General features: G+C 51.7%; 2 protein-coding genes across 4 annotated transcripts in view; both read right to left on the reverse strand.

Moving 5' to 3' along the window:
- Nucleotides 1-140: 140 nt before the first annotated feature.
- On the reverse strand, nt 141-5,474 carry ATP6V0E2 (ATPase H+ transporting V0 subunit e2). Its single transcript, XM_030854181.3, has 4 exons — nt 5,227-5,474; nt 3,390-3,437; nt 2,214-2,331; nt 141-1,808 (listed from the first exon to the last, which is right to left on the reverse strand). The coding sequence occupies exons 1-3, from the start codon at nt 5,328-5,330 to the stop codon at nt 2,238-2,240; spliced, it is 246 nt and encodes an 81-aa protein (XP_030710041.1). The 5' UTR covers nt 5,331-5,474; the 3' UTR covers nt 141-1,808; nt 2,214-2,237.
- A 185-nt stretch (nt 5,475-5,659) lies between these two features.
- The window catches only part of ZNF862 (zinc finger protein 862), a 32,720-nt gene continuing 17,701 nt past the window's right edge, over nt 5,660-20,678 (reverse strand). For all 3 annotated transcript variants that reach the window (XM_060305143.2, XM_060305142.2, XM_060305144.2), the window contains 4 exons: nt 13,631-13,735; nt 10,671-12,785; nt 8,869-9,055; nt 5,660-6,747 (listed from right to left, as the gene is read on the reverse strand). In XM_060305143.2, coding sequence (XP_060161126.1) covers nt 6,726-6,747; nt 8,869-9,055; nt 10,671-12,785; nt 13,631-13,735 — 2,429 coding nt within the window. In that variant the 3' untranslated portion in view covers nt 5,660-6,725. The remainder of the gene's footprint in view (nt 6,748-8,868; nt 9,056-10,670; nt 12,786-13,630; nt 13,736-20,678) is intronic.

Raw genomic sequence — 20,678 nt, forward strand, 5'->3', positions numbered from 1 at the left:
AAGCACCTTCCAGCCCCAGGAGCTCTCCCATCGGCTCACTCCATCCCCCTGCCCCAGGCAGGAAGCTGATCCCCGCCCAGGCCAAGCACAGGCCAAGCACCCGGGTATGTAGGGGTATTAGGAACATGCAGGCCACGCTCTGTGGAATGTTGGGGACCGGCTTTATTGCAGAGCTCCGGGGGCCATGCACTCTGTAATCTGGGGCACAGATGGGTGGTGGGGCAAAGTTCCACTTGAACGAGTCCTCCGTCTTCCTCCTCCTGCCCGGCCTGGTTCTGGGCAAAATCCAGGACAGCAGGATTCTCGCTCAGGTCTCAGGAAAATGTAGTCTCAGTGTCCACATCCCAGAGCTGCAGCTCCAAGCAGCTGCCAGTCCCTTTCCTGGGCCCCAAATCCACCCACCGAGGGAATGGGAATCAGGTGGGCAGGGGAGCGGCAGCCAGCAAACTTGGCCAGGACTTTGCCACCAAACAGGAATTTCCTCACCACTCATTAGTCACTAGACACGGGTCAATCTAGCCGCCAATCGAGACTCAACAGCCCCACTCCAGGGGGGCCACAGAGGTCAGCACAGGAAGGGAGTTGGAAAGGGGGTGGGTGGGATGTTCAAGGGAGGCCCCGATCTGAGCAACAGGCCAAGCCCAGAACCAAGAAATCCAGGTGAGACATACCACGTTCTACCACCGCTCCAAAAACGATGCCTACTAAACAGAATGCCAATCAACTCAACCGTCAATAAACACAAGAGACTGGCTTCTTCCCCAGGGAGGCAACGTGGCACAGCAGTGGGGGGGGACTCCAATTAGCTCCGGGGCTGCGGGCAAGTGTCTGAGGTCTCCACCCCAACTCTCCAGGCGTCACCAGGCCAGGGGCTCCCCCACCCGGCAGCATCTCAGCAGAGCCCAGCCCACACCTCACCCACACCTGTCCCTCTGCGCCCTCCCTCGCTCCAGGTGACCTACGTGCTGCTGTGAGGGGCTCCGAGATCCACCCTCACCGCTGCCAGAGTCTGGGCCCGGCCTCAGCAGGAGCTGCCTCCAGTTTCTTCAGCTCCTGCTGTGCTCAGGCTGCGCCTCTGGGAAGGGAGGGAGGCGATCCAGGTGGGGAGGAAGGAGGAAGAGGATATTCTGAGGAGATCCCACTTCCTGAGCAAGACAACGTAAGTGACTTCGTGACTGTAAAGGACGCTAAGCATACCTGTTCCAACCTTGATCCAAATTACTGTGACGCTTTGGATCGTGATGTTTTGTGGGACTGTTTTTCCACTTCGTCAACAATTCCAGAAATTTCACATCGAAACGTGTCAAAAATTAAAGGAGAACTCCAAGAAAGGCCTTTGCCACACCTGACCGAGCCCCTCCATCTCACAGGTGAGGAGGCCAACACAGGCAGACGCTTCCTGGGGTCACACAGGAGGACGGTGGCAGGGCTCTGCCTCTTCCCCCAGGGCTTCCTCCCCGGCCCGGCCCACCTGAGCTCAGAGCATCCTGGGCTGAACGGCCTCCTCCCCAGGACAAGCAGCCTTCTCTGGCTGCCCCACTGGGTAAAAGGCGCAGCCCCACCCTTGTCGGTTCCTGGCCTGGACCCACTTGGGAGCGGGCAGTGGGAACTTGAGGGCTGGACATCTGCTCCGGCCTGGCTCTGAGCTCGGGGCTTCCTGAGGCCCAGACTGGATGGGGAGGGTGGTACTTTCCAGAACCAGGCAGGCCTTGGGGGAGGGAGCACGGAGGGACTGGGACACAGTTGTAGGGGTGACAAAAGGGTCATCAGGGACAGCGGAGCCGAGGTCATCCAGAGAGCTGGGGCACCTGAAAAGCACATCACAGAACAAGTCACGGCCTCGCTGTGGAGACCCTTCTCCCCCAGCCCCGCCCTGGAGAGCCTGTGCCCGTCACCCAGCTCACCTCAGACCGCTCCCTGCCCCCACCCTCCCCTCACTCAGAACAGATTCTGCAGCCGGCCGCCTCCTCTGGGGCCTGCAAACCCGCAAACAAGGCTGGGCCCACATGCTCCCCCGCAGGACCCCGAGTCTTCCGCCCGTCCCGGCCGCCCAGCGCACCACTGGGCAGGAAGGGAGCAGGCGCTCAGCATTCTTTTTTTTTCCTTAATAAATGAATGCCTGAATCCACACGCAAAGTCTTACAACCCTGCCTGACCTTGTCCTCCCCCCGCCCCGGGCCCTTCCCCACCCCTGCCCGTCCGCCCAGCAGTACCTGGGGCCGAGGAGGCGGCAGTGGTCACTCCCACAGGAAGTGCACATACCAGATGGTCTCATTCTTCAGCTGGGGCCCGAACAGGGGGTTCAGCTGAGCCAGGATGGCGATGAGCCAGCTGCCAGGGACAGCACCGTGAGGGTGAGCCCAGACACAAGGAACTCTGCCGTGCACACCTCCCACCACGCCTTTGGTCACATGACCGACCCAGCAGCAGGGTCTGGGTTCTGGAGGGAGGGGTCTCATGGAGCCACCCACACTGCGGCCGGCACGGGGGCTCAGTCTGGGGCGTGTGGGTTTGGGTTTAGGTTTGGTTTGATCTGATGTTTTGTAGATTTATAAGATCCCTGCGCTGGGGCTGGACCCTGGGATTAGCGAAGAGGTAAGACGGCCTCCAGGGGCACAAAGGGAAGCCATACGGCTTAACTGAGCATGAGAGAGGCCTCCCTCAAAACCAGAGCTTGGATTTATTCCTCAGTTTGGCAGCCAGGGTGATTTAACACGGAGCAACCTAACATAGGAGGATTGGGGAGGGACAGCAGAGTGCCTTTTTTGTAAAAGGGGAGGGGCTACCATGAACGGCAGTTTTAGAAAGAGAACCTCTAGACATGAAGGACCTGGAAATTGATTCCCTCACACTGTCCAGGCACTCGCATCTCTTGGAATGTTTTCTATATCCCAGGGACCTTTTCCAAGTTTGAAGACTACTGCTCATCCAGTGGTTCTAAACTGGCTGCATCACAGTCACCCAGGGGCATGCATTAAAAATATGGATTCCCAAGTGCAGATCATGAGAACTGTGATTCAGTGGGTCCAGGGTGGAGCCCTAAAAGCTGTGTTTTTATAATCTCTCCAGGTGATTCTGATGTCCCATCAGGTACAAAAGGCACTGAGCTGGCCCAACTCACTCATTCTGTAGATGAGAAAACTGTAGCCTATGAACATGACAGAGCTTGTCCAGGTGCTACATTCAGAACCGGAACCCAGAGTTCATGACTTCCAGCCCCTCGCTCTCTTTGCCTCTCCAACTGCCTCCTCTTCTGTGCTTTACAGCCTCAGCCTTTCAAGAGCTGAATGTGCCAGTACCAGGACAGAGGGGAGAGCAGGGCTGGGAAAGGAGGAAAGAAGGGGGCACAAAGGCCCCAGCTGACTTCGAGCTGGGAGAGCAGTACTTACAAGAGGTAACAGCAGACAGCGGTGGCCACCAGCATGGTGATGGTCACTCTGCAATGGAAGAGGACGTCAGGTCAGGACGGATGGAAGCATTGCCCCCAGGAGGCCTGGCCGAGGCCAGAGAAAGAGCTCCTGGTGCCAGCCCCTTTCCCGTCTGATGCCACCTGAACACAGGGAGGCTGAGTTCTACTCAGGGTAAGAATTGCTAGATGGAAAATAAAAACGCCAAGTGTCACCTCTTGGGGAGGCCAACCTTGATCACATCCAAGTTACATTATGCATCTTTCCCTTCACCTATCTGCCTTCTCATTCCCACTGTTTCTCCATCTTAATGCAAACATGTTGGGAAAAGACACTGCACAGAGCTGCACTTGCAGCCACCCACCATGGAGTGGCCTCTGGAATCCAAAGTTCATCGGGCAAAGGGAAGGAAGACAGGAGACCAGAAGACAGGGCAGGAGGCAAGGAGACCGAGAGCCATCTCTGAGGCACAATGGGCAGTTATAATGACAATAGCAACTGGCTACCTTGAATCTACTCAAACGCTGGAGACAGAGGCTTTAAATGCAGGAGGAAAACTTCAGAAGGAAGAACTCACCAAGGTCTGCAAGGGAGGCGAGGCACTAAAATGGTTTACAAAGTGAGGCCATGGGACCTCAGCCCTGCAGGTCCTTTTTTTTTTGCCACTCCGCGCGGCATGCAGGATCTTAGTCCCCCAACCAGGGATCGAACCCGTGCCCCCTGCAATGGAAGCCTGGAGTACTAACCACTGGACCACCAGGGAAGTCCCTAGCCCTGCAGATTTTTAAGAACAGAGGCAACACCCAAATGCAGCCTCCAGCCAAAGCTAAATCTAACCCAAACCAGGCGCTAGGACCTCTGATCTAAAGTACTTTAAGTTGGTGCCAGAGTAATTAGTATTTGATCCATTCTTTCAACATTACCAAGCGCCGTGGGCCAGTCCTGTACTGGGCAATGGCGTCTACAGTGGTGAACAGGACAATCTTCCACCTCGAGGAACTTGTAATCGAGGGGAGAGAGTGCTTTACAGCTGAGGATGGTATGAAGCAGAAACTGGTAAATGGTGCAAGAGATAGAGAAACCTGCTAGGGGACCTTCAAAAAATAATGATACTGGGCTTCCCTGGTGGCACAGTGGTTGAGAGTCCGCCTGCCGATGCAGGGGACACGGGTTCGTGCCCCGGTCCGGGAAGATCCCACATGCCGCGGAGCGGCTGGGCCCGTGAGCCATGGCCGCTGAGCCTGCGCGTCCAGAGCCTGTGCTCCGCAACGGGAGAGGCCACAACAGTGAGAGGCCCGCATACCACCAAAAAAAAAAAAAAAAAAAAGATACTGGCTAAAAATTATTCAATACAATATGTGCCATGCACTAAGAGTCTTATATACATTATTTTGTGTAATCCTCACAGCAACCTTAAAAGGCAGGTATCATCATCACCCCCAATTACCTAAGAAGAAATGAGGCTTGAAGGTGTGATAGACGCTCAAGGTCACAGCTGGGCAGGAGTGGACAAACTGCATCAGTGTCTAGCCACAGCCTTTACCTTTACAGGCTGGAGAGGCTGACCCGTAACTGTCTCCACCTTTCTAAAGCACGAGCATCTCTGCCCTTTGGCCCCGACCGCTTGCCTGTTCCCTGCTGAACGCGGCCCAGCACAGACCCGAGAGGAGTGGGGCGCCATGCGCGCGCCTGGACAGTGCTCGCTGCACCGCGGGCCGCCGCCGCCGCCGCCGCCGCCGCCGCCCGCGCAGCCGCCGGGGGAGGGGGAGCGCGCGGCCGCGAAGGTGTCCACAGGGAGGCTGGGCCGCGCGATCCTTACCCGCGGTTGGGTCCTTTCGGCACGAACCAGGGCCCGGCGATGCCGATGAGGCCCCAGAACGTGGTGAAGATGATGACCGGGAGGGCGAAGGAGTGCGCCGTCATGGCCCGGCGCGGGATGCCCAGGCCAGGATGCGAGTCAGAATTGCAGATGCTCCGGTGCGCGGAGGTCCGGCCCAGGCAGTGGGCGCCGAGTATGCGCAGCAGGACCCGGCCGCCTAAGAAAGCCCTTTCAGCGAGCCCGACCCGCGCAGGCGCTTCAGCGTGTCACTCGGGGTGGGGGCGTGGGCGGGCTTTGCTCTGAGCCAGAGATAATTAGCTTTGAGCAGCTCCTCCAGTTTGCTAGTTTTGGTTACGGGATTAACAGGACTGAGGCATGTGTCGAAATAAACTCTGCTTTATTCAAATAGAAAAAGGTTGAGAATCAGACATGGTTTTTTTTTTTTTTTTTGCGGTAAGCGGGCCTCTCATTGTTGTGGCCTGTCCCGGTGCGGAGCACAGGCTCCGGACGCGCAGGCTCAGCGGCCATGGCTCACGGTCCCAGCCGCTCCGCCGCATGTGGGATCTTCCCGGACCGGGGCACGAACCCGCCTCCCCTGCATCGGCAGGCGGACTCTCAACCACTGCGCCACCAGGGAAGCCCCAGACATGGTTTTTTAAACCATGTTTTGCACATCTTTGAAACCAGAGGAGGAGAGAACATCCCTGGGCCAATTACCTGGGGTGACCTCGTCAGCCACTTGGATGAGGGAAACGGCCCATCTTCACACTGTCCTGCTAAATACTTAGCACCCTGGGAACTGATCCTGCGCTTCGAGGGAAGCAAAGTGTCTGGAGTAGATTACATTCCAACGCGTCTGGCTAGAACAGGGGGTCGGGACCCCTCCTTCCCACCTGGTCTCTATGGCTATCGAACTCAAACTGTCAGTTAAAATGCTGGTCACTCAGAATGTCAGCCCTGTGGGCATGTCTATGGAGATCACAGGTAGGGAACGAGGGTGGAGGCATGGCTAGGACTCTGGCCAAAGGCAAAGAGCTTGCTCCTTCTATCCCCAATGCCCTTCAGCTTGTTTTTTTGTGAGGCAAAAATAGGAAGGCTCTCCAACAACAGGGTCTCCAGGCCCTGGGGTCTGAAATGCTGCAAGTCTCTTGAAACAAAATGAGATGTCAGCTTGGGCAAGGGGTCTCACCAAGCTTCAGCCTGGGGTCCTGCACAAAATGGTCAGCGTCCTCTCTGCCATTAGCGAACAGAGGGGACCCAGGGCATGCCTGTGCCCCTCGAGAAAGCGGGTAGTGCAAATCCCTGTGACAAATAGCATTTTCAGTCACCCCCCGCACCCGCCGCCAAGGGGCCCAAGTTTCTCACGAGCTGGCATCGGAGGCTTCCTCAGAGCACAGATGTGGAGAGGCTGGGGCGTCCCTAGCTGGCCTCCACCTCCACGACTAGACTCGCACAGGGAATCGTGCGTGTGGCACTCAGGCACGGCGCTGCTCGCAGGACTAGCCTCTTGCTCTGAGGATTCTTAAAGGACAGAAGGTGCCATGGGGAGGATGCCTACGAGAAAGTCACCTCAATCTGAATCGCTATGGATAGGGTGGGGGGGCCCACTTTAACGGGCCCTCCTCCCTTCCATCCCACCAACTCATACCCGCGGTGCCTGGCCTAGTGCAGATTCCTGAACTCCCCACGGTGACCTATGCGAATGGGGGAGGGAGGCCTGGGCTCCATCTTGGCCATGTGGACAGTAACACCGCCAGGGTTCAAGCTCTAAGGGCCCGTGGTACACCTCAGCCCCCAGAACACGGGGCTGTCAGGGAGACAGTGCCACAGGTGAAACGGCAGAAAGCGAAAACGGAATTCCTGGCTCGAAGCTGGAGAAAACAGGAAAGCGATGGCGCTAAGGCTAAGTGCTAAGGGTGGGGTGCTGGGAAGGGAGAGTCAGAGACACTGGGAAGCAGGGGTTCTGCCAGACAGTGAGACACTCGCTACCAGCATCTCAGGGGCTCTCGGCACCTTCTAGGAGTGGGAAGTGGACAGATGGCTGCTTGAGGGCCAGGCCACTTGGACCTGCATCACAGAGCAGGGACCCCACCTAGGGCCAGGCAGCATGGCCAGGACGGAGCACTACTTCCTGCCGGTCTAAAACAAGAGAAAGGCAGCGGCAAAGAAGCCCTTCCCTCTAACCTGCCCTCGTTTCCCACCTGTGGTTAGGAAGGTGGGACCCAGACACTACATCGTCCTCAGCCGGATGAGCAGCCTAGGAACCTGCCCAAAGCAGCTGCCCTGGAAGGAAAAGTGCTTTACTTCCGGGTGGAAGAGGAGATGGGCTGATGCAGGGAGGGCAACGGGAACCAAATAGCGTGGGACACCCTTCTCTGCCGCCAGGGTGGTGGTTCTCATGCTGAGTGAGCCCACAAAGTTCCTGGAGGGCCTTGCTGGAAACAGTCCCGGGGATCTGATCAGGTGGGTCTGGGGCGAAACAGATTTAAACAGACACCCCTAGTGATTCCCAAGCTGGTCCCCAGAGCAACTTTGGGAAGAGTGGACTAGACCATTATGCTGAGGGCACGTTGAGAGAGCACCTCTTCCCGTAATAAGGACTTGGGTGGCAAGGGACAAGGACAAGGGCTGAAGGCAGCCAAGTCCACTCTGCAGCCTGAGGGCCGTCTTTCAGAGCTGGAGGCGCTGTCATCCATCAGTCCTGTGGCAGCTGGGGCACCAGCAGGCACTTGGCTTCTCTACTGCCACTTCATGGAGAGGGACACCAAGGCACAGAAAAGAGGAAGGGATTAATCATGGCTGAACCACTGCCTGCAGCAGAGTTGGGACAGGATCCCAAGCCCCCCCCAGTGCAAACCTGTCCTGTCCGCTCTGCTCCGTAGAAGACCCGGGCTCAGCACAACACAAGGGCTGCGACTGGTGGAAAACGCCAGGCCCCCTCCAGGGAAACACTCCTCCCCTGTCTGGGAGCTGAAGGAGGATAACCTTTCTTGATTGCTCTGTGCCAAGGGGTTCTGCTTGCCTCATCCTAAAGGAAGGCCCTGGGAGGAGATAGAGAAAGTCTCTGATGCAAGTCTCCCATTTGAAGTTGAGGCTTCCCTGCTTCTGCCATGGAGCCAGGGGGATAGATTCCAGAGCCAGGCCGCTGTCCCTAGACCTGCTCATCCGAGGCCCCTCACCACGTGTCTACCCCACGCCACTCAGGCTGTGGGCAGCCCGCTGGGATGCTCCCCAGCTACCCAGGGGCTGGAGGGCTCCTTTAAGCCCCCTACCCCCAACCGTCTCTCCCACTTCAGAAAAGTCCTCCTGCCACCAAAACATGGGGTGAAATCTTTCATGATGGAATTGTCTCCTGAAGCACCTTTAAAATGAGCTTGAGACGCGAACCCTCCTGCATACTCAAGTGCTGGGAGGTCGCACCCAGCCTAGGCGGGGCCTCAGTAAGCAGGCTGTGCGCCTCCTGACCCCCGCCTCCCTGGGATGTGGGCTGAATTATCTTGTCACTGCCGCTTCCCAGTGCTTAGGGAGTCCCCACCAAGCGAAGACTCTAGGGCAGCCTAGAATCCCAGGGCCTGTCACCATGATCACGAGGGCCAGGGCAGCAGGGGGCTCCAAGGCAACCCCTCAGGGTCCTGCTCTTACAGGAGCGCTTTATCAGGACAGCCCAGGGCCTCTTGGCTGGGGTGGGGACACAGGAGTCCGTGGCGCGGCTCTAGGACGCAGTCCGTCAGGACCTCCATGGGTTCCCTGTAGGACGGGATGGGCGGCTTCTGGGTCACGGCCTCCTCCACACGGAGTGCTCCCATCTTCTCCTTCCTGAGCCCCGCCCCTCGTGCGGGAGGAAAGGGAGGGTACAGTCAGACAGAGAAAACAGATCAGATGATAATCCCCTCCCCACAACCAACTGCGCCCCAAGGTATGTTTGGTGAAGAACCCCTGGCAGAACAGACTGGAGACGGACAAGGGCTGCTCTCTGCAGGCCTGATGGAGTCCCACTCTGCTGACTTTCACCCTGGGGCAGCGGAGCTCATGCGGGGGGGGGGGGGGGGCAATTTTGCTCCCAGGGGACATCTGGCAGAGTCCGGAGACCTTTTTGACTGCTGCAACGGGGAGGGTGCTACTGGTACCCAGTGTGTGTGTAGTGGGAAAGGCCAGGGGTGGCCAGGCGCAGGACAGGCACCCACAGCGAAGAACTACCTGGCCCTAAACGGCAGCAGTGCTGAGGCTGAGAAACTGCCTGGGAAAGAAGGCTTTTTCATATACAACCTGGCCGTGTTCTCTGTTTGCTTCAGACGTACTAGTCCCATCGCCCTATGATTACAACTTGCAGAAGCGCACAGCTGACGGCGTCTTCTCCTTCACCTTCACAGATCGGGCACTGAGAGCAACTCACTCACCAAATGCGTGGGTGAAGGACTCCCATGTTGGAATCACCCTCCTTCCTTCTCTCCACTTCTACTGCCCCCTCCCTGCACCCCCCCCCCCAGCTGCAGGTCCAGGGCCACATGCTTCCTACAGAGCGTCTGTCAGCCCTGAGGCCAGTCCACTGCTGCCGATCACAGACCCTGAGGTAAGATGACAGCAGAAGCAAGAGGACGGAGACCCGCTATAGGAAGACGCCAAGGGAGGAAAACCATGGCTCTGTCACTGTTCAGTGACACAGGAGCAGCCTGGAGAAGCTCTGGTTTTCTCTGGTGTTCAGTGACTACTTGAAAAGAGGAAAATTTCTTACTTAAGACTTCCAGTAACTTGGCCTCCAGGATAATGTCACCTCCCCCTCAAGCCCAGTCCCCACCTGGCCTTCCAGGCTAGGTGGGAGGCTTTCCTCACGGACCCCTTCACTGCCTGAAACCCCCAACCTTCTCCTCCGCACAGCACCGTCCTCACAGCCCCTGTGACCTGCACCGACCTCTTCCCTCTGCAAACAGGGTCCGCACAGCCCCACGGGGATGTGGTGTCTCTGCCCTCGCTGGCCCAGTCCCCGCGTGATTTCTGGTACTAGTCTGTACCTTTAAAGACTGCCGTGGGCACTACTGGCCAGACGCTGTTCCAAGCCCTTCATGTCTATTAATCCGCTTTACAGATGAAAAACCATAGCACAGAGAGATTAAGCTGCCCCAGGTCACGTGCTAGTCAGCGGCAGGACGAGAATTTGAACCTGGGCAGCCTTGCTCTGGAAAGTCCTGCTCTTAGCTCTATGCCCTGTGCCCTGCAGGGTGGGCGTCCTGCCTGCTAGCTGGATCATAATCTCCTGGAGGGCAGGTGTCCCGCCTTGAGCACCCACTGGTCTACAAATGGTAGGGCACGTGACACCTTAGGGCAAGCCCACTGTGACAGCTGCCTTGAGCAGACTCTACCAGGCTGTGGGCTCAGCATGGGGTTGGGAAGCTAAGATTCTCTTCCTTTGCTTCCCCATGTCCGGGAACTCTGCCACGCATACTTACTTGTGTGGGAGCGGGGTGGCACTTGGGCACAGGTGTAGACGTGGCTGAAACGCCGACCCGAGGAGGTCAGGTACCAGTGCTGGATGGCGGGCTGGGGGTTGTACTCTGCGACCGCCACACCATTCACCGCTGTCATCATGAGCATGTTGATCACCTCGTTGGAGAGCTTGGTCCTCTCATCGGTCCTGATCCGGTTCATGGCACTGAACCCGCGCTCACAGCAGGAGGTGGAGACGGGCACACAGACCACCACTGCCACGAGCCTGCTGAGCAAGGGGAAGCGGCAGTCCTGGGCCAGGGCGTTCCTGCACAGCATGGAGAATGGCAAGTTCTTGGCGATGGCTTTCAGGCCCAGCCACTCCTCCAGCAGTGCTTCCTCGCTGTATCCTGGGGGCAGTGAGAGTTCAAAATATCTGGCCAGGGCAAGAATATCATCATTCCCAAAACCGGCCAGTTCCATCCCACTTGGCCAGGCCATGGCGTCAAACACCTCCATGTTCTTGAGCTGAGGGGGACGGTCCACGTCAAACCTTTGCTGGAGGTATTCAATCCCAGTCAGGATCATTCTCTCCCTGTCCACCTGGAACCGCTGTTCTGCCATCTCCATTCTATCCAAGAAGATGCCGTGGAGCCGCCCATCCCTGAAGCCGGCATTGAACTCCTCCTCTTTGGGTCCTGCCTGGTGACGGAGGGTCTCCAGTGCTACATAGGCCCGGCCCAGCGTGGAGTTCACCTCCGTAATCAGCACGATCTCCTTCTGGCACACTTCGGACAAAGGCCTGTAGATGCTCAGGAAGTCCAAGAGGAAGTGGCAGAACTTGACGAAATGGAAGCCCTTCATCAGCTTCAGCACGCCCTTGGCCCTGTGCCCGACCTGGCCACCTGCTTCCGCCACGCTCTGCAGGTGCCTGGCCAGGGCGGGCCAGCTCACGATGAGCGCACTCAGCGTGCGCCTCTTGCTGGCCACCCACCTGACAGCGTTCAGGTCCTTCAGGCGGATGATTTCCTGCTCCAGCGGGGCCGCGCCTTCCTGCAGCTCATTCAGCCTTTTGTTCGAGGACTGATAGAACTTGAAGACGGTTCGGATGTGCCGGTCACACTTCTTGACCAGGTCGATGCCTCCACAGGCGTCAACCACGGCCAGGTGTAGCCGGTGGGCCACACAATGCACCGGCAGCAGCTGGGGGACGATCTCCTGGAGCTTCTCCACCAGACCTCCTCTGCAGCTCAGCATGGTTGAGCCATCGGTTCCCAGGCCCACTACCCAGCCAGGCTTCCGGAAGGGGATGTCCAGTTCGTCCAGGGCAGAGATGATGGTCTCAAAGTATCCATCCACCGTCTCGCTGTAGAGTGGGGCCAGAGTGATGTAAGACTCCTTCACCTCCATCCCCTTAAAGTAGCGGATGTAAATGCCCACACAGGACTGGTCGGAGGTGTCTGTGGCGCTGTCCAGCAGCACGCTCACACACGGGGAGTTCCGGACATCCTCAAGGATCTCCTTCTTCAGAGTCTCGGAGATGTATTTGATGAACTGAGTGCAGGCGGTGCGATTTCGGTACTTGCCCAAAATCACGGTCCCAGTGCTTTGGAGGAGTTGCAGGATCTTCTCAAAGTCGTTCAGGGGCCTCGAGTGGTACGCGATGGAATAGGCGGCATTGAAAAAGTGCTCCATGTCGGCCATCAGGTCACTGGAGATCTCGGGGACGAGGGCGGCCTGTGGGGTGTCTTCCTTGACTTCCACGGTGTTGACACAGAGCTTGTGTGCTTTGCTGACTTCATGGTACTTTAAAGTCTCCACTTTAAAAGGACCCGTGTAACCTCGGACTAACCGGGATGATTTGTCGTGGAGACTAGGTCTTTCTTTGCAAGCTGAGCAGAAGAGCTTGGTCTCTTTGGGGTCAATTACTAACCATGGGAACTGCCCAAACCACGACCTCTGAATTGAGCGGGGTCTGTAAGTCCTCTTGATTTTCCTCCGTCCATCTGCTTCTACTTCACAAAGGCTGGGATTGCAGTAGGAGGTGCACGTCTCCATGGCAGGAGCTGGGAGCAGTGCAGATTCTTCAGCTGAGGCCTGTGTGTGTGCCTCTCTGATGGCCACCGTCGTCTTCTTCCCTTTGGAGCAAGTCAAACTGTGCTCGGTTTTGCTGCCCAGAACTCTGCAGCCTCCTATCAGCTAAGACACCCCAATTCAGTAAGTACCCCTTATGCAAAGCAGAGAGGATGAATGTCATCCACCTTTCTAGAAATCAGTAGTGGCTTCTATTTAAACCCTTTCCCACTAGTTTCTCTGAAAGCCAGTCTGTCTCCCCAAGAGTTGTCTGCTAATCCTTGTGGGTTCTTTAGCCAGCCTCCCCCTCCCTATCCACATATCTACCCTGAGATCATGTGACATCAGATGCTAATAAGCTTACTTAGCACCTTGGCCACAGATGCTATTGGATGGTTTTAATCCTCTTTCGAGGCACCACAAAGAAATGAGGTTAAACATCCAGAAGTCTTCTTATGAGTCTTGGAAACAAGGGAGGCATAGAAGTATACGCAGTAGCTATTAGCCAGTAAGTTACTGACAGAGATACACGAATTGCTAACTCTCACAGACCAACAGTGTTGTCACTAAACACCAGAGGAGCGGGGAGAAGGCAGCAGAGGCTCCCAGCCGTGGGTCACGGGGCTCCTCATGGCCCGTGTCCACCATGCACCACCCCCATCAGCTCTACCACAGTCTCCCCGTTTCACTTCTGCTCATCAAAGCTCCTTATTTTTCCCAAACCGTCCCATTTCTCAGATTCTTCTACACTGTGAAGGCACGGTTAGTTTCTTATTCACGTTTTTCTACCAATACAGGGCCTGGTGCACAACAGGTCCAGCAGGAGGATGGCGGAACTAGCACTGTGTGACTTGCCAGGGCTGCCTGGGCCCCCGAACAACCCTTCAGAACCCAGCAGGTCAAGACCCACCTGGAGGACGCCCTTTCCCCCACCTTGGCCCGTTCGGGTCCTTGGTCCAGGGTGCAGCTCTCCGCTCCAGTTTTGAGATCAAGGCTGGTTTGGCAGCAGCAGGCCCTGTTGTAGGGACGAAGAGTCACAGCGACATCACAGCTCTGGACTGTCAAGTCAAGCAGCCCATGTGAAAGCCCCAGGGAGGCCTCTGGGCGCATCTCCTAATGAAACCTTCCCACCAGGGGCGCGACGAGCACACCCATCTAGGGTGCCAGTTTATTTTAAACCCACAGAGGCACCGAATTAGGGTGCATCCCTTAGCCCCACGGCTCACGCATGGGAGCGTGACTCAGCTAAACGGATCTGGAGGGGAAAGGGTGAAAACAGGAAGAAATACGGAGGACAAAATAGAAGGAGAGAGGACAGGGATGATAAAGAAAGCCACACAAGAAGTGGGAGAGGGCCACCAACAACTGTCCCACGCATGTGGCCCTCAGCAACACCCACAGCTGGCCTTGGTGTAGGTAGCTAACTACACGGGGCACCTGGAAAGCCCCCTAACGCTGCCTGCCACCTGCAGTGGAACCTGAAATCCGACTAGAAGAGGTTCGTGTCCTTGGGTTAAGCACTGCCCTTTACTGAAAATATGAATATTCTGCAGGGCTATGCGAAGAAATTGCTTTCTTGATTTAAAGTAAAACCCATTAATCCCTACTTACATGCTTTTTACGCATCGATGTGAAAGGGTGTATAGCCTTTGTTTGGAAAGACATATACAAGCCACTGGTAACTGCGGGCACCTCTGTGGAGGGACTGAAGGACAAGGTGAAAGGGAGATTATTTCACTATTCACCTTTGGATCATTCAAATGTATTTATATGTTCATGTGTGTATGTATCCACATATTTACTACTAATAAAAATATAATACATTATTAATCTGTGGTAGATTGAACACTTATTCATCTTCAAACGTCTCTAAAATGAGGGCAAAGGGATACTAATAAAAAGAAGCGTAAGCCCAAGAGAAACATTGTACTAGAAATGTTAATACATTTTTAGATGAAGGAAAGGAGATAAAAGAGAAGAACTAACAGAGCTGGACACCAAATGCCAGCAGAGTGGGTAATAAGGACAAAGAAGTGAACTTGACCCCAGAATCCCCAAGAGCCAGTACCTGGAGGCACCAGGTGCAGCAGAAGGTGGTGGGTAAGGAGAGACCGGTTCAAGGCCAGGTCCGCTCACCTATTCCGGGAAGCCAGAAAATACCACCACCCTCCCCCAAGGAGGAGAGAGAGGTTGGTCTACAGAAAAACTTAACCAGAAAGGTTCCGGGCCCTGGGATGGTGGGGTGAGTGAAAGATGAAGAAGAGCTGTGATGCAAACAGATGGAGACAGTCTACAGACCAGAAGCTGCGTTACCCGGCTCCGAGAACACCAGCTTGGGGTACAGCCAAGCAGGAGACTGGAAGTTTTCTTTGGAGAAATGGAATTGCCCCTCCCCAAGCCTCCTCCCCAAAAGACCTACGGATCCAGACCTTGCCGGGCTCTTCAATGAAACATCCAGGTTCACAGCTGGTCACCCTACAATGTAACCTACCCCTTGAGTCCCAGCCATGCACACAGAGCTTCCAGCCAGTTTTTAAGGCTTTACTCTTAAATGTGAATGAACCTAAAGATATTTATTTAAGACAAACTGCTAACAAGTAGGGAAAAGGATTGAAGGAACTAGAGATACTGCAGGAAGCAAAACAAAATTTCAACCCCCTCCCCTCAAAACTAGAACATTCCCACAGAGAAAAGTCATGATAGTTATCCATGAAAAGAGCAATAAGGGCTCTTAGTTTAAAATATGATAGAAAAAAATGTTTTAACTTAAATAGAATTGTTAGAAAATAAAATGGAGGAAAACTCCAGGAAAGTAGAACAAAAAAGACAGAAGCAGGAAATAGGAGAAAAAAATAAAACAAAGCCAGAGGCTTAATTTAAGAAGTCTAATATCTAACTAATAGGACTTTTTTGGAAGAAAGAAAAGAGAAAATATAAAGGAAGAAATAATACAAGAATGTTTCCCCAAAATGGAAACTGTGAGTTTCCACATGGAAGGGAAGCACCAGATATGCAGAACAAAAGATGAAAAAAAATCCGTATCATTAAGCACTAAGTACTTCAAAACACTGGAATAGGCCTTAAAGCTTTTCAGAGTGGAAAAACAGGCTGCGTTCAAAGATTTAGGAATAAAAAGGTATTTAGACTGCTCAACAGCACCTGTAAAACCTAAGATCAATGCTTTCAAAATGCTGAGGAAAAACATTTCCAACCTGGAATTCTATACCCAAACCACATTATCAATTGTGAGAGCAGAATAAGGGCATTTTCAGATATACAGAGTCTTTAAAAAATTTCCTCCCATGAACCCTTTCTTAGGAAGTTACTGAAGGATGTGCTCCAACAAAATGAAGACATAAACCTAAAAGAAGCAATAGATCCAGGAAATAGGAGAGAGATGAAGGAAAGTCTAAGCCCACAGCTGTGCAGCAGGCCTAAAGTATAACTAGTTTAGATAGAGCAGAGGAATGGAAGACCCAGTGACAGAAGTTTCCAGAAAAAAAAGTGAAACGGATAGGTCACAGGATGTTTGATGATGTGGAAAAGACTCTTCAAAGGAGTTATATAATTCCATGGAGAGTTTGAGAAGAATTGGTGATAGTACAGAAAGCTAGCAAAGTAAAAAAATAAGAAAAAATTTCAATTCCTGGGGGGGGGGAATCCTACAACAAAGGAAACATCATCATAATATGTCACTTTGATTAGAAGTAAATAATACATAATCATAATTAGGCAAATAATTTACATTGAATTAACCAAAAAAGTATGATATACCTGTTCTGAGAGGATGGAGGGAAGAGAAGTGGGGGCCTGGGGTGATGTAAGAGGGCCATATCTTCATCCTCCACAGTAGGAATCAATAGATAATATCTAAAATCAATAAATCAGGAATAGCAATAAACATATGCAACAGGATATTAAAGTGTGATTCTGTCTGCCTGTTTCGGCTGAAGACCCCCCCAAAATAGGAGCCAACTCTCCCCCATTCCAAAGCTAGACCACCGAAGCCAACTTGGAAAGAGTGGCTGAAACACTGGGCTGTAACCCAAGCACTTGCCACTAAGAGGGAGTCAAAGCACTGGGAGTGAGGAGGTCAGGAAGTTGGATATTAGAGATGCTTTGGAAAGAGCTGTCAAGTGTACTGTGAACCTTCCACACTCCCATGGGGAGGGGTGGGGTGGACTGGGCTACTTTCCTCTGACCTTAAGCCTAATGGGAATGAAATCCTGACCTGTATTTCCTGGAGCTGTGGGGCTGCTCAGGAATCCAGGCCTGGAAAAGACTAAAGGCATAAACTGACCGATGGTTCCTTGGTGGTGGCCATGTTGGGAAGAGCCTACATTCACAGGGCTTGTCAGAGCAAAGGATATATAAGTGTTTTCCATGGTCCAGATGTGAGCCCTGGAGGGAAAGAGAAGAGGCCCAGAGCCACTTAAAGGGGCTGCCCCTGTCTGCCTATTGGTGATGCTCCCCTAAGGAGCCCATATGGGGCAGACTGCCAAAGCAGACATTACCCACTGTAGCGAGAGATCTCCAGTAACGGGTTTGGGGGAGTGCAGAACCCACAAACACACTTGGAGAATCAGCTTTCAATTATCCCAGCTACATGTAACTGGTATCAGATTACATGGATGTAATTCTTGTACTTCTCCTCCCCACCTACACACCACCATTCCCAGCCAGGATGCAGCAGAAATCCTGGAACAAGCTGGGAGGTAGGAGGAGAACTTCTTTCTTCCTATCACAAGATTCCGGATTCTAGACCTAAAGCAGGTTGAGGTGGGAGAGGCAAGAAACTTCAGCTTTAAATGAAGTCCAGATTTTTAACCACTACACAAGGACTGGACTTTTGTTTCCTGAATTTTTTTTGGGGTCAATTTTTGATATCATTTAAAACCTATAGAAAAGTTTTAATAATAAAACAAGGAACTCCAATCATTTGCATTTTGTTCCATTTGCTTTATCATGCCCATGTGCCCTCTCTCCCTCCCTCCTTTTCCTCTCTCTGTATGTATAATATATAAATACATATATATGTATATGTGCAGGCTGCACACTGGAGTTACCTGGGAAGCTTTAAAATATATAAGTAATATATATATATAATATTTTTCTGGACCATTTGAGGCTAAATTGTTTTCATTCCTCCCTTTATTCCTAAATACTTCTGTGTGTAGCACTCAAAAAAAAAAGACATTCTCTTATCGGGTTTGCAAAATTCTAACACGAGCTCCATGACCCTAACCCTTGCCTAATCCCTGCCCCTTGGAGTGTGACTGAAATGTGTGAACTGATATCACACCCGTAATTACATTACATAGCAAAAGAGATGTTGTCTGGGTGATTAGTTAATGTAATCACACTAGCCGCTTAAAAGCAGAGGAAGTCAGAGAATCAAAACACCAAAAAAATTCAATGTATTATTGCTGGCCTAAGGATGGAGAAGGCCATGTGCAAAGGACCTGGGAGCAGGCCCTAGGAGCTGAGAATGGTTGGCAGCCAGAAAGAAAATGGGGACCTCAGTCCTACAACCACAAGGAACTTGATCCTGCCAACAACTCAACATCCCAGTGATTCTTCCCAGAGCCTCTTGATAAGAGGCCAGTCTGGCACACTTAATTTCAGCCATGTTAGACCCTAAGCAAAGAACCCAGCTAAGCCCACCTGGACTTCTGAACTCCAGAACTGTGAGATAATAAATGGGTGTTTTTTAGCCATTAAATTTGTGATAATTTGTTATGCGGCAACTGAAAACTAATATGTCTTATACAGTCAAAGTATAATGATCAAAATCAGAAAATTTAACATTGATATAACACTATAATTTAATCCACCATACTGTTTTCCACAGCGACTTACCATTTTATATTCCCACCAACAGGGCATAAATGTTCTATCCTCAGCAATAGTTGCTGTTTTCTATTTTTTTGATAGTAGGCATCCTTATGGGTGTGAGGTGGTATCTTATTGTAGTATTGATTTACGTTTCCCTAATGATTGTGATAGAGTATCTTTTCATATGCTTATTGGCCATTTGTACATCTTCTTTGAAGAAATGCCTATTCAAGTCCTTTGTACATTTTTTAATCAGGTTTTTTGTTGTTGCTGAGTTTTAGGAGTTCTTTATATATTCTGGATAGTAAACCCTTATCTGATATATGATTTGCAAATACTTTCTCCCATTCTGTATGCTGTCTTTTTATTATATTTATATGTCTGTCTTTTTTTTTTTTTTTTTTTTTTTTGCGGTATGTGGGCCTCTCACTGTTGTGGCCTCTCCCATTGCGGAGCACAGGCTCTGGACGTGCAGGCTCAGCAGCCATGGCTCACAGGCCTAGCCGCTCCACAGCATGTGGGATCTTCCCAGACCGGGACACGAACCCGTGTCCCCTGCATCGGCAGGCGGACTCTCAACCACTGCGCCACCAGGGAAGCCCCACGTATGTCTTTTGATTCACAAAATTTTACAATTTTCATGAAGCCCAACTTGTCTATTTTTTCCTTTCTTGCCTGTGCCTCTTAGTCCATCTAGCTAAAGGTTTGTCAATTTTGTTGATCTTTTCAAGAACCAACTTTTGGTTCCATTGATTTTTCTCTAGTTTTTCTATTCTCTATTTATCTCTGCTCTCATCTTTATCATTTCCTTCCTTCTGCTAGCTTTGGGTTTAGTTTATTCTTCTTTTTCTAGCTCCTTAAGTTGTAAAGTTAAGTTGTTGATTTGAGATCTTCCTTTTTTTTTTTAGTAAATTTATTTTTATTTATTTATTATTTTTGGCTGCGTTGGGTCTTCATTGCTGCGTGCGGGCTTTCTCTAGTTGATTCACTTCTCTCTTGCTGCTTCCAAGATTCTGCCTTTGTTTTTGAAATTCTAATTATAGTGTGTCTCAGTGTGGGTGTCTGAATTCATCTTACCTGGAGTTTGTTGAGCTTCTTGGATGTTTATATTCATGTCTTCGATCAAATTTGTAGAGATTTTAGCCATTATGTCTTTCCCTTTCTCTCTCTCTTTTCCCTCTGGGACTCCCACAATGTGTATGCTGGTCCACTTGATGGTTTCCTGCATATCCCTTGGGCTCTGTTCACTCTTCTTTGACCTTTTTTGTTTGTTTCACAGGCTCCATAATTTCCATTGTCCTATCTTCAAGCTTGCTGATTCTCTATTCTGCCTGCTCAAATGTTTTTGTATTCCTCTAGTTAATTTTTCATTTCAGTTATTGTAGTTTTCAGCTCTCAGTCTTCTTTCTAGATCCTTCTTAGGTTTCCTCTCTTTAGTTATATTTCCATTTTATTCATACATTGCTGTCTTGGCTTTCTCCACATCTTCCTAAATTTCTTTTACCATTTTTAAGACAGTTGTTTTAAAGTATTTATCTAGTATACCTGCCATCAGGTCTTCTTCAGGGACAGTTTTTATTGATTTAGTTTCTTCCTTTGAATGGGTCATACTCTCCTATTTATTTGTATGCCTTGTGATTTTTTGTTGAACACTGGATATCTGAATCTAATAATGTGGTAACTCTGGAAATCAGATTCTCCCCAATCCCCAAGGTTTGCTGTTTTTATTGTTTTCGATTATTGTTATTATTTAAAAATTTTAATCATTATAGGCTACTCTGTGCCAAGGATCAGCCTGAGGTGTAAACTTAAAGTCTTCTCAGGTCTTTTGGAGTCTTTCCCTGGGTATGCGAAATCACTTTCTAATTTTCCTTCTATATGTTTTTGAATGTCCTAGTCTTTAATGTCTGGTTTTCAAAAGAGGGAAAAGAGAAAAATTAAGAGGAGGGGGAGGAACTTGCAAAAATGGGGGAGGTGCAAAAACACTGGCTGCTTACTTCTTTGTCTGCACCTCTGAGATGAGAAGCAGCGATCGGTGATCACAGCACTGATCCCTGATGCTTAGAGGACAGCATTCTTTTTGCCCGCCCTAATTCCTGCAATCTGTGTGCAAGCAGCTCCAG

The sequence above is a fragment of the Globicephala melas genome, chromosome 9 (assembly GCF_963455315.2).
Source record: "Globicephala melas chromosome 9, mGloMel1.2, whole genome shotgun sequence".
Lineage (NCBI taxonomy): Eukaryota > Metazoa > Chordata > Mammalia > Artiodactyla > Delphinidae > Globicephala > Globicephala melas.